We start from the raw sequence: 14,061 nt of genomic DNA, 5'->3' as shown, positions 1-14,061 counted from the left end.
TTACCTAAATACTACCAAACTCAGAATGGCATATCACAAAGGGTACTGGAGCACTGTGTATAAGCCACTTAATCTCTTTCAGTAAGCTTCTGTCTATAAAATTACAGTGATAGTACCTGGCCCATTACTTATGGAGCTATTGCAGTGAGTGTTAAATGAAATATTAGAAATAATCATTTTATGAACTGATTTTTTTTTTTTGTACCAGGAATTTAACTCAGAGGCATTCAACCACTGAGCCACATCCCCAGCCCTACTTTGTATTTTATTTAGAGACAGGGTCTCACTGAGTTGCTTAGCACTTCGCTTTTGCTGAGGCTGTCTTTGAACTCGATTCTCCTGCCTCTCAGCCTCCCAATCTGCTGGGATTACAGGCGTGCGCCACTGTGCCTGGCTGAACTGAATTTTTACTTATAAAATTATAAGTTCTACACATGTTAGCAGTTAGAAGTGTTTTAATTATGTGCTACTTTATTCATTGCTGCTGCCTCATTTCTTTTTAGACTTTCGCACGTAAAGTGAAATGAGAGCTTTTCATGTCTGCACTTCATTCTCGGCACTTTGGCTATTGAAAATCCTTCCTCAGGTGCTGAAGGGTGGGAACTGTGAGAGTCAATATAAGTATTCCCTGTTAAAGGAACACCTTCTGTTTTCATATCAACCCAGGCATTTCCCTTTTTGCAGGAAGGCTGAAATTGAAATGAATATGGGGGATACCCGTATTATTTCTAGCGCCGTTCTTTCCGCTGTAGACAAAGACTCACCCAGGGAGAAGATTTACTATTTATTTGAAAGGCTTCCCCAACATGGACAACTTCAGCTTAAGGTTGGTGGTTTTAAGGCTTATTTTTTTGAAATTAATATAGTGGTTTTAAATTTGCTCAACACCCATATTTGTGCAATTGAATTTATTCTCAATCATATTTTTTTTTTGTCCAGAGATGAATTTTCCTAAACCAGGGTGAATCATGTCCTTCTAAATTTTCTTAGTCAATTTAAGGCAAATTCAACCAATATTAAGGTTCTTTATTGCTCCCTTCCCCAGAGCTTTTCCCTAAATGCTGAGGGAGGAAGTTACCAGGTAAAGGAAGTTGTCTGGTTCTAAAGAATCTAGCTTCTTCTGAGATATCTTCATTCCCACCAGATTTTTTTTCTTATGATCCAAGTAACTTTTCTCTTTACCATCCACCATGTCAAGTGCAAAACTCCTTCAAATCTACCAGCAACCTCTCTCTCTCTCAGCTAAGATGCAGATCATTCTCAGAAAGATGAAAAATTTGATTTTTTTTCATGACAGTTAGGCCTAGGAAAATATGAAGCAGGTATCTCCAGCTCCTTCTGCTCTAGTCCCCTAACAAATGGAGCCTCTGTCCCCTGACACTATAGTGCAGAGACCTGAAAGTGCAGCCCAGGGATCAAGCCCCCCTCCACATGGGACTCCAAACCTTACCTTAGTGTTATCACCTTCTGCCTTTTCAATAAGTCTCAGCAAAGGGATCCTTCACGTTTCTTTCTCAAACTTCATCCTCCTCTCCAAGCAGTGACAATCCTGTCTCTTCTCTAGGGAGACAGTTCACTGTACATTTACCAAATTGTTCTGTGTTTTATCTGAGATGAACTTAAAGCTGGAGAGTTGGTGCCCTTACTCTGCAATCCCACTTTCCCTCACCACCCCAGAGACCTCATGCAAAGGTTCCAGTGAGTAATATTTTGCACCAAAAACCCTGGGCAGAAACTTCATGTGGAGGCCATCCCACCCCAGATTGTGACAGCTGCCATACCTGAATCCACGATGCAGTAATTCACATCCCTGATTTGTATCAGGAAACTATAAGCATGGAAACGTTAGGATCCTAATAGTGGATTCTATTGCTAACTCTTCCAACTGTTTGTGATCTGACAGTACCTCCTTGTTTCACTTTAGTCCTAGAATGGGCCAGATTTCATTCTATTCAGACCATGTGAATGATACTTAAGGATTAGTCACTTGAGAAGGTCTGTCCAGTAATCCGCCAAAATGTTTATTGAATAGTGGAGTCAGACCAGCAACAACCACTAGCAATGCCTGGTGTGATGGTTCGACTGATTTCTTCACACAGTCCTCTGAAGCAGCGAGGATGCTTTCTGTGTGGAACAGCTTGGTTGTCTTAGAGTGTGGGCACCATAGAGAATCAGAGTGAAGAGCAATTGCTGATTTAAATTGAGGTGCAGCTGGGTCCTTATTTCATTTTGAAGAGTAATGAAGCAGAAATGCAGCGAAAGCTCACACATTTGGGTGGCTTGGGAACTGAACTGTTTTGGATATGTGAAAATCCAGATGGGTTCGGATTCCCAGTAGGGCTCGCCACCATTCTCTTGCACCTCCTTCAGGCTCCCCAAGGCTGGGGACCAGGACTCCAGGCCTCCTGGACTGTCTCAAGAGATCATGTTTTCTTGTTGACTTTCCTTGGTTTTTCTCATTTCTAGTCCACTTCTTATTTTCTCCTGCGTTTTGGCTTTCAGATGATTCTGTCAGATCAAATTCCCATTTGAGGGTATAAGAGAAGAGTTTGGTAAAGGCAAGAGAGAGCAAAAAATTGGGTATTCTGTATTTATTTTCCTGGACAAGGTTACAAAGAGGAAAAGTTAAATATAACTGTAGACTTGTCTAGTTTAAAACCAGAAAAAGAATCTGCTTGAAAAAAAAATGTATTTGCAAATAGATCTTATTATGGAAATGAACACTGAGCTTAACTACTACAATATAATTAACTTTCACCCATGAGCCCTGGGGCTGAACGTATGTTGCAAGCATCAAATGGGCAAGAGTATTAAAGAGGAAGAAACCTCATCAAGTAAAATGACAGAGAGACAAGTGGCAAGATTATAAAGAGAGAGCAGGACAGAGCTTCTATGCTAGAAGCCAGGAATCGGTGGAATAATGTATTGAAAGGACATAAAAGGTGAATGATTCATGTTTCTGTCTTAGTTACTTAAATCAGACAGAAAAAGTGCAATATAGTTCATACTATAAAATTCTAAAATGACATTTTCTTCAGTTATATCAAATTACTTTTTGATGAGCTATTCTTAGGGAAAGCCATGTGTATATCTTAAAACAGCAATAGGATTATTAATAAGATACAGGTTTATTATTTCACTAATACTCTCTCTCTCTCTCTCTGTTGTAAACCAACTCTCCAGCATAAGAACCTCTTTAAATTGAAAATGCCACAATTTCTGCACCGAGCTCTACAGAATAGATGTTGGCTGGTTTTTAGAAGATTCTGATAAAAATAGTACATGTGATATTTGCAGATTATATTTTTTGCTGATTTAGGATATAAATGTAGGGAGTGATAGGGGTCTGGATCATTTTCTTCAGGCTTCAGCAAAACTAGAAAATGGACTGGAGAATAAAATGCATTCATTCTATTTTTGTCTTATCAGAGAAGCCTAGTAATGAACCACTTTGCAAAAATCGGTTTGATTAGTTGTACAATGGATAGGAACTAAAAAAGGGAACTCCAAAAGAAACACATCTAATTTCTAAAGAACACATTCCAGCAGCTCGATTACCCACCTGCTCTCATTAATTGGAATATTTAATCAGCTATGATTGCTGATGATAAATACCTTGAAAGAATCAATGCTATTAAATTGTCACATGACTATGTCAAAAATCCTTTGGTTCAAACTATTTTTTTTTTTTAGCCACAATCTTAATTTATTTTAACTATTTCTTAGAAAATAGAAAAACAAAGTAACATGGGAAAATGTATTTTGAAATTTCTCTCAAATGTTATTTTTATTGGAGGATTTCAGAGGATATGTATAAAATATTCACTAATTCAACTGGGGAAAAAAAACATGGGCAGCTGACTAATTCTGATACCTTTCAGATAGGGAGAGACTGGGTTTCTCTCTCCCCGGGCATGAAATGTACCCAGGAAGAAGTGGATCTGAATTTGCTGAGATACACGCACACCGGGGCAATGGACTCCCAGAATCGAGATAGCTTCACCTTCTACCTCTGGGATGGTGACAACAGATCGCCTGCATTTGACTGTCACATCATCATCAAGAATATGGGAAAAGGTAAAAGGTGTTTATTGGGATTAGTTTTATAACTGGAAAAGAGCTGCTACAGGTACTCAACTTTTGTTCCTTTTCCCTGTCTCTCTCATTACCTTTCTTCCTTCTATCCTTCATTCCTGAAATTCTATCATTCATGATTCAATCCTAAACTCCACACCTGCTTCTCCTGGGATCTATGAAATACACAGGAGTAGCCAATCCTATTTCCTATTAGAAATCTAGCCTTGCTCACGATACAGCTCCACAGGCTAATTTAATAGTCAGGGCTTTTTGCTTTAACTAAAATCTTACCAAGTTGATGTGCTAACTCTAGTTTTATCTTCAGGAAACACAGTATCATTTGAAAATAGAGTTACAAAAAAAAATATGTCCAATGCAATAACATGAAAGGAAGTAAAGCAAATGTGTTTTTAAATTAAAGAAATAACAAAAAGAAACTTTGAAATTGAAAAAGGTCAAGGTTGTCACTCTTTTCACTTTGAAAGTGCTAGGGTACACTCCTCAGCAATAAAGGATACAGTTGAATTCATTAAGCAGAGCAAGGGAAAAATTATACCACCTTGATGTTTAATTTTATTTTTCCTTTTTTGTTTTTTGTTTTCTTATGAGATTGAATATCTTCAAAATCTCATTGACCATTTGTGTTTTTCAATCCAGAAATGACTTGGTATTTACTTCACGTATTTTTTCCTTTTGGATATTCACCTTAAAGTATTGATACAGAACTCCCTATATATTAGAGAGAGGGGACAAAGCAATATGGTGTTTAAGAGTTTGTGCTCTCATTTCAAATGGCTTGAGTACAAATTGTATTTCCATCTTTTACTAATTGTGTAGACACGAGCAGGTTAATTAGCATTTCTATACTTTAGTTTCCTTATTTATGATCTGGGAACATGACATTACTGTATCTCACAGGATGGGTATGAACATGTAAGAGCCCTTAGTCCTGTGCCTGATACAAAGAACAAATTCTGTAGAAACTATTGTTTTTAATGGATCTCAGGTGAATATCATTGGCCCACACATGATCCATTTCTGCAGTATATAATCATCATACAGTTATGCATTTTCTTTAAAATTGAGGTAAAATATGCATACCTTAAAATGTACAATCTTAGCTGTTTTGAGTGTACAGTTCAGTAGTATTAATTATATGCATATTGTTGTGTATCTAATCTCCAGGATGTTTTCATCTTGCTAAATGAAGAATCCATACTCAATAAATTCCCTAATTTCTTTGCCCTGGTCCCTGGTAACCATCATTTGTTTCTAAGAATTTGACTCCAGGCTAGGTGCCTAATATAAGTGATATCATCTGATATTTGTCTTTTTGTGACTGGCTAGTTTCACTTAGCATAATGCTCTCAGCTTCATCTGTGCTGTAGCATCTGGCAGAATCCACCTTCTTTTTATGGCTAAATAATATTCCATTGTATACATGCATCACATTTTGTTTCTCCATTCAACCATGGAGGGGACTCAGGTAGTTCCCACCTTCTGGAAATTGTGAATAATCCTGCTATGGACGTGAGTGTATAAACAAACCTTTTAAAAATATACAACAAACGTGTGTGCAACTACCACACAATAGGGCCTGAAATATGGCAATAACAGACATCTCTTCCCATCTTCCAGGACAACCATTATCTTGAATTTGGTGTTGTCTTCTAATTTTTCCTTATAGTTTTCTTGACTTATTCACGCAACTAGAAAATGTTTACAAAGTACATCTATATTGCCATGTGTAGCTGTAGTACATTCATTTTTCTAAAGCATGAGTCAGTTGTGTGAATAGACCATAGTTGTTTTATATGCCCACTTTTTTTGCCTTCTTTTTATGGCTGAATAATATTCCATTATATGCATGCATCACATTTTGTTCACTTTTGAAGAGGCATTTGGGTTGTCTCCAGTTTTTTCAAGACAAAGAGAGCTCAATGACCATTTTGGTACATGTCTCCTGAGGTACAAGAGTTTCTCTCCAGTACACCGCTGGAGTACAATGGCAGGGCCAATGTATATGTGAATAGCCAATTATACAAAATAGTTCAAATTGTGTGTCAATTTACACTCCCTTCACTGTTGTATGTAACATTATTTTGACTTACATCCTGTTAAACACTTAATATAATCAGACTTCTACATCTTTACTTATCAGAGAGTTATAAGATGGCAATTGATTGTGATCTTGTTTGTATTTCCACAATTACTAATGAGATCAATCATCTTTTTATATCCTTGTTGGCCACACATATTTCCTCTTCATGTGAAATGCCTGATCATTTCTTTCGCATTTCATTTATGATAGTTACATAAGCCAGATGTAGTGGTGCATGCCTGTAATCCCAGTGGCACAGGAGGATTACAAGTTCAAAGCCAGCCTCCACCGCTTAGTGAGGCCTTAAGCAACTTAATGAGACTCTGTCTCAAAATAAAACATAAAAGGGCTAGGATGTGGCTCAGTGGTCAAGCACCCCAGGGTTCAATCCCTGGTACAAAAAAAAAAAAAAAATTACATAAACCTTCCTATGTTGTGTGTTAATTCAATTTTGACATCAGGCTTTCGTCTTTTACCTTTTCTTGGAACATTCTGTGTTTTTAAATAGGATTCTTGACCACAGCCTCTTCTGCCATGCAGGTGATATTGTCCTTCTTGCAAAACCACTTGTGGTATCTAAAGGCGACAGAGGGTTCTTGACGACTGCCACTCTTCTGGCTGTAGATGGAACAGACAGGCCTGAGGAACTGCTGTATGCCATTACCTCTCCACCGCGGTATGGCCAGGTGGAATATGTCCGCTATCCTGGGGTCCCCATTACAAGCTTCAGCCAAATGGACATAGCGGGGCAGACGGTCTGCTACATACATAAGAGTGGGGCAGCTGTGCCCAGTGACAGCTTCAGGTGAGACCTATGAAAAGTTCTCTGAACCCTTTCTTTGGATTAATGCTTAGAAAGACAAAAGGAGTATATTAATGAGCTTTCTTATAGTAACATTTTATTCTATGTGTCTTATGATATCCTTTTATATATCTTAAATGCGTACCATAAAATTTATTTAAAAAAAAAAAAAAAAAAGAAAGCAGAATTGAATGCTTTTCCAGCTCAGTCATAGCTGTGTCTCTCTTTTCCTGCCTTGCTATATGAAAGGTAAAGGCTCATAAAATGAGCCTTAAAATGACAGCAGAAAGACAAGAGATCAGGGCCTGTTGCTGAAGAATAAATGCAATAAGCAGATACAAATGCAAGCTCTTCTGTGAGTAGGAGCATGAACAATTGAGGGTCCCAGCTAAGGATACACATAGAAAAATAATTTCCCTCCTTTTTTAAGTATGTTTTCTGTCTGAGGAAAAGGCATTTATTAGCATAATAAGTTTGGCATAGGTAGACACTGACTTCTGACACAACATGTTCCCATAACTGTATCATAAATCATGTTGTCACAAAGTAGATCATGTTTCCCCACAGAAACAATGTTATAATTGGAGACTGTGCACCTGTTCAAGGATTCAGTATCAAATAAATCATTGGGATGAATAACAATCTGGTGAAAAGGCAAAGATACAACATTAATGAAAATGTATATTCATTTAAAATGTGGAAATTTGTTTCAAGTCACATGAAACAGGAGAAACTCAAGAAGATCTATCATCCAGCAGCTCTCAAAACTGGCCAAACCTGAGGTTCTTGACAAAGTGCAGACCCCAAGCAGGGGTGAGGGCTGGGAAATCTGTCTAGCCTTTTGGGGAACCATGGCACATAATCTACCCTGAATTTTACTGATTAAGAAGGAGAGTCTGAGCGCCTAGATTTGTCTGCATACACGTGGGGCTTCTGGCTTCCAGTACAATTTTCACCATGTCCAATACAACCTTCTAAAGAACATTATAAAATGATATATATGTGGCAAATTCCTATACTATTCAGTGTGTTCCTATAAAATATTAAGTACTATGGGCATGCCCATGTTTAAATATCACTCCTCTCTGGCATCTACTCTTCCACATTCAATAGATCATGGTGATAAGTACTGTCTAGATGTCAGTAAAGATGACTTCATCTTTTGAGTATTTAAAGTGATTTTTGAAAGATGATCTGGATAGTCCAACAGTTAAACTAACAAAAAATCCAGGGAAGCTGAACAAATATCTTCTTTCATCTCTTGACAGATGTCCTTTAACAAGCAGACAATCATTTAGTTCAACACTATCTTAACCAAGTCATGTATGTATACAGGTATAAATGACTTTTTACCTGTAAAGTATGTAAAACAGTATCTGGCACATAGGGAGAACTAAACAGGTAATAGCTGCTGTCATTAGTGCTCTTATTGTGGTTGTCATTTTTATTTTATTCTTTCCTTGACCCGCTTCCTCCTTTTACAATATCAAACATGGTCCTTAAGAAGGCACGGAGTTACAGAGAGGAGTAGTGCTTATTCTTTTCCTCCTGTTTGCTGATGTAGGCAGGTGATTCTTGGCTTAACACATGAATATCAGATCCAGGGCTTTTTATTTTACACCTGTTTCTGGACTTCTTGCTTCACTCCACTCCTGCTCCCCCCAGTCAAGGCCCATAGGAGAATCTGCTGAAGACATTAATGGCCATTGGAGAAACCAGTACCCTGCTAGAGAAGCCAATGAGTGAATGTGCACAGATGTTGAGAAATAAAGGCTAGGTCCTAATCTAATGGTGAGGCTAGAAGATAAAATCTCTCTGTGTAAGGATGGGTGATATTACAGAAATTTTCCTCATTTGCAGCCATAGAAATTCATATTAGATAGCATTTTAGAAATAATTTATCCCAGGAATTTCAACATTTCAAAATCCTCAGAATTATAAAATACAAATTCTTGGGTCTCATCCCATAGAGGCAGCTTTGGTAATCTCTGTTCAGGCCCAGGTTCTGAATTTGTAGTAGCCCTGCAGACACTTCTAACGGTCAGGACTAGCAGTCATTGGATTGGTCTAGTCCTTTGATCTGAGTATATTCCCAGGAACCTTGATAATTTCCAGAAGCCCTGGCAGGCCCTCCCAGAGACAGAAGATGAGGAGGCTGAATTGATGGTGCTTTGGGCTCTTCCTTTCATTTGTTTTGTTTGTTTTTTTGATTCTTTGTTTTCTAGTTTGTATTATACACTTGGCTTCTGGGTAAGATTTTCTTTAGCAAAAAGGCTATGGTTCTATTTCCTAAAGCCCATGCTTTGTATCCCAGGGATATAGAGATGCTGTAGGCTGGTACAGACCCAGGTACTGATTACAGAACAGGGAATCAAGAGTGAGGAACTATTCCTTGTCAGTTCTCTCTACCTTTCTGATGTTCAAGGGGGAAGTCTCAGGTTGGTGCTATGTCTTTACCATCCCTTCACATTTAGTTTTCCCTTTTTAACAGTGTGTAGGCCTCAGACTCTGAACCATTGGGAAATAATATCTAGCTGGAATTAAAAATATTGTTTTCTTTTTATTTATTTATTTATTTATTTTTATTGGTTGTTCAAAACATTACAAAGCTCTTGACATATCATATTTCATACATTAGATTCAAGTTGGTTATGAACTCCCAATTTTACCCCAAATACAGATTGCAGAATCACATCGGTTACACATCCACATTTTTACATAATGCCCTATTAGTAACTGTTGTATTCTGCTACCTTTCCTATCCTCTACTATCCCCCCTCCCCTCCCCTCCCATCTTCTCTCTCTACCTCATCTACTGTAATTCATTTCTCTCCTTGTTCATTGTTATACAAAATTACATATAAGAGGTTGTGAGGGGAATGGGAAAAAATATTGTTTTCTTATATTAAATTTTGAAGTAGTTATGGAATCAAGTTTTTAGAACATAAAACTTACAGTTTTTAGTAGTTAAAAGAGTTCCTTGTAAGTACATTTCTTTATGTAAACAAAATAAATCAGTATTGAACAAAATAGTAAATAACAAGAGTATAGTTAGTACGGGCATGTGGACAAAAATTATGATAGTGGTCTTGAAATGACTCAAGATCAGGAAACAGGGATACAGGGAGAAACAAACCAATCTCTTGGTTTACATGTAAGAAGCCAGCATTGCTTGAGCACCTACAGCATACAAGGCAGTGTACCAGCCTTTTTTCTGTACGTTATTTCCCTTATGCCTCGCACCCCCACCTTGGGAGAGACTCAGTTGTTACCATTGTATGCATGAGAAAACCAAAGTACCAAGAGACAAAGGAAGCCACCTAAATTGACATCACTGAGTATCAGAACTGAGTTTGGGGATAAGGGTTCATTTCCTTTGGAGAGTTCTTTCCATTCTACCTTGTTGTACCCAAAATTTGTGGACTCTGAGTTTGTGCAAAGGAACCTCCTCAATGTGTCCTTCTGGGTTTTGGCCAGCAGTTTTACATATTTATAAGGGAAGAGCCTAGCATCTGCCCAAGACCCGCTTTTTAATCTTGTCATTTCACTAACCCAATCATGGACTGCTGTGTTGTTTGTCAAGTGGCGCTAAACCAAAGCCGAAAGCCTGTTTTAATGAAAGTGTGATCGTGGTGCTTTTTAAAAATTAAATATATGCAACCAATCTAATCACCTAAATTTATATTGCTTGCTGTTAAATTTGGCAAGGAATTTGGCTGGGTAGAAGAGATAAATTCTGTGGCAGAGGATTTTGCCCCCTTCCTTTTGAATGTAAGATATGGCAGCATTAATTAAACAGGGGAGTTTAATGGTCAGATTTTACCTTCTGCAAAAATATTTTGTGAATCATAAATTTCCCCTGCATTGTTTGGTGCTGCTGGCCTGGAAGAGAGATTTGGCAGCATGTTCTAGGACAGATGACACCAAGTGATTAGCAAGCTGACTTCAGCTGCTGGCAGCCGGGTACTAAAAGAACATGCTAATGTCCTCCATTTTGACATGCCGGCTGGACTTTTTTTTTTCCTGAGGAGCTGGCACTATTTATGATTCCATTTTTATCTTTTAAATGCCATGACAGATGGCAGATTCTTCAGCCAACTCTAATGCCAGGAAATGCAGAAAGCTTGAAAGCACCGTGGCAATGGTGAAATCAGACCAGGCAGACACCCCAGACAAATCTGAGAGTCATCCCCCAAATTTCATGAGAATGGTGGTCATCTTGGCTGCATCCCTCTGTTGGTGGCGGTGGGGGTTGGGGGGTTTGCAATAAGGGAATTAAACAAAACAGACCCACAGAAGGAGCTGCCACCTCCTTATTACCAGTGTCCTCACCTCAGAGTGGGTTCCAACACAGCTTTAAATCTTGAGAATATGTTTACAAGATTTTTACTGGATGGGGGTGCAGCTTTTAGAAGATCATCTGGTTGACTGCTGCAGACAGCAGCAGTACTGACCTTGTTTCACTTGCTCCGCTAGCTTCATTTTGACTGGGAAGCCAACCATAACCATTCACTCTGTCTCTCTCTCTGATAATGTCTCTCTGCCTGGGAGTAGTTTGCATTGTTACTCATGAAAGTGGAATGATGTATTTGATCCAGTCATGTTTAGAAATTGCATCCTTTTCACCCCTGGCTTATTAGCTTTAGGTCAGTGCAGACAGCTGCCTTGGCGTCCCAGCTGGGAGCACTGGCCTCAGTAAACATCTTTCTTACCCTTCCAGGGTCCCTGGCCTGTTTGCCCTCATTCCCATCTGTCTGATGGCAGGCTGCCTATTTCCAATGTGGTCACATCCCAGTCATCAGGAAGAGAGGAGTTTGAGGTGGACAGCCAGGGTCATAAGACAACTTCAGTGCCCTCATAGAAATCACACACACACATAAAGTAAATGCAGTGGTGCTGTCACAGAACTTTGAGGACCCCATCCCAAAAGGACATTTTCAGAACCAAGTCTCCAGAGAGGGAAGTCAGAGTTAGATATTAAAAATGGCCACCTTGGATGGAGCCCTGGTGTTCACCTGAGCTCACGTTGAATTTCCCTGTCTGTCTTTCCACCCTTTACCCTTTCTTCTCCTTCCTTCTCTGCTGACATTTGACACACTTTTAATGGGGGCACAAAGTCTTTAACCCCACAGTTAATGCCAATACTAAAAAATGCAAGTCCTTTGGCGCCACTGGTGCTAGACCTTATCAGTGGCTGGTTTAAAACTCTCTACAAGGATACGTTTGACATAGGGATGTGGTAGGGAATATAGAGCCATTTTATTTGTGAAACAGGAGGTGTAAAACACATTTCAGGAGGAGGAAAATGGAAAAGAAGAATTTGGAATCACTGAGGAGATGCCTAGCCACCTTCTTGTCTTGGATCAGATGAAAAGATGTAGGGGGAAAGGAGAACATGAAAAAGTAATAGGAAAAAAATAGAATCAAGGCAGCCACTCCATGAAAGGCTGTGAAAAAGAGCATCATTTTTATCCCTAGACATGCATATCTTTGAGATTGTCAGGGTGATTCAAGTAAGAAATTTCAAGAACACACAGATGTTTTCTAGGTGCACTTTTTGTTTTTGTAAAAAATTAATTTTATAAATACCTCTTACTCCAGTAACAAAATTGAACAATTTGCTTAGGCAATATTAATCAAAGCTTTAGCTTTACAAAAGGAAAACTGATTGATTTGTTTTAAGGAAACTAATTTGGCTCAGTCTAAAATTCTGAGGGTATTAAATAGCTTTATTCAAACTATACAAAAATGATGCTATAAATAAAAAAGGAAAAAAAAAGATCACATTCCTTTTTCTATGTATCACATGTTTTCCTTATAAGCAGTCTTAGTAACTAGATAATTTAAAAGCTCAAAAACTTTAGCCTAGCCTTCAAAGCAAAATCTGTACTCAGCCAGCCTCCTCTCTCTTTACTTTTCATCGAATTGTTCTTCTCCTGGACTCCTATACAGGAGGCTGGGTGACTTGCTGTGCTCTCCTGGTTTGGTTTCAGGTTCCATCATGGTCAAAAGTAAAACAACAGGGCGAGGTTGTGGCTCAGTAGTAGAGCACTTGCCTAGCATGTGTGAGGCACTGGGTTTGATTCTCAGCACGGCATATCAATTAATAAATAAAAATAGAGGTTCATCAGATAAAAATAAAAGTCATATATATATATATATATATATATATATATATATATATATATATATATATATTAAAGCAACAAACCTCAAACTCTGAAGGTGAGACATAATTGCAAAGAATAATTTGTTAGTCATATTTGCCAGGTTAGTAAAACAAATATAACCCACGCCTTCTCTAGTTAAAAAAAAAAAACCGGCTAAAGACAGTTTTATATAATTTAATGTTATATTATAGTACAATATTTTAAAAGATTTTTACATGAGTAAACATAAGAGGGTATCCTTCCTTCATGAATATTTCTAACTATTGTACATGGAGGAAAAACTAATAAGATGTATGTGTTAGTCAGCTTGTCATTTCTGTGACCAAAATACTTGACAAGAACAACTTGAAGGAGGAAAGGTTTATTCTAGGATCAGTCCATGGTCAGATGATCCCATCGCTCTGGTCCTGAGGTGAGGCATGACATCATGGCAGGACACGGCCAGAGGAAAGCTGCCCAGTTCAGGATAGGAGAGAGAGAGAGAGAGAGAGAGAGAGAGAGAGAGAGAGAGAGAGAGAGAAGCCCTTCCTCAGCACATCCCCAGTGACCTACTTCCTCCAATAAGGTCTCACCTTCCAGTAATCCATTAATCCACTGATGAAGTCAGAGCCCCCAAGTCCAACCTCTTTGGGAGACATTTTAGATCCAAACCATAACAACATACAGGTCTGTGATTAATTCTAAATACATTTCTTTGGTCTATGGTACATTTGTCAATCTCATCTGATAGTACTGATTTCCTAACTTTTTGGAGTTTTAATATTGTGGTTTGTTTGTATAATTTTATGGTACTCGATTTTCTTTGAAATTTAAATACTACATTGAAATGTTATAAAGATCATTTAAATTAGTATGATTGTGAGGCTGATTGCAGTGGGTAGGGTATGTTTTAGTGATCAAAATACACAAAA

The 14,061-nt window shown here is 38.2% G+C and overlaps 1 protein-coding gene across 7 annotated transcripts in view; it reads left to right on the top strand.

Annotated features, from left to right (window-relative positions):
- Positions 1–14,061, top strand: part of Frem1 (FRAS1 related extracellular matrix 1) — a 164,877-nt gene that overhangs the window by 107,872 nt on the left and 42,944 nt on the right. For 5 of the 7 annotated variants that reach the window (XM_046467407.2, XM_058586346.1, XM_058586347.1 and 2 more), the window contains 3 exons: positions 685–826; positions 3,882–4,077; positions 6,719–6,983. In XM_046467407.2, coding sequence (XP_046323363.1) covers positions 685–826; positions 3,882–4,077; positions 6,719–6,983 — 603 coding nt within the window. Of the gene's footprint in view, positions 1–684; positions 827–3,881; positions 4,078–6,718; positions 6,984–14,061 lie in introns of those variants that run through there. The other 2 variants (XM_046467409.2, XM_058586349.1) reach the window with 2 other exon arrangements.

Source organism: Marmota monax, unplaced genomic scaffold (genome assembly GCF_021218885.2).
Source record: "Marmota monax isolate L192 unplaced genomic scaffold, Marmota_monax_Labrador192_F-V1.1 WCK01_AAM20220418_F8-fsc00033, whole genome shotgun sequence".
In the NCBI taxonomy this organism is placed as follows: Eukaryota; Metazoa; Chordata; class Mammalia; order Rodentia; family Sciuridae; genus Marmota; species Marmota monax.
Note: the sequence above shows the minus strand (reverse complement) of the source record. Positions and strands in the feature narration are given on the sequence as shown.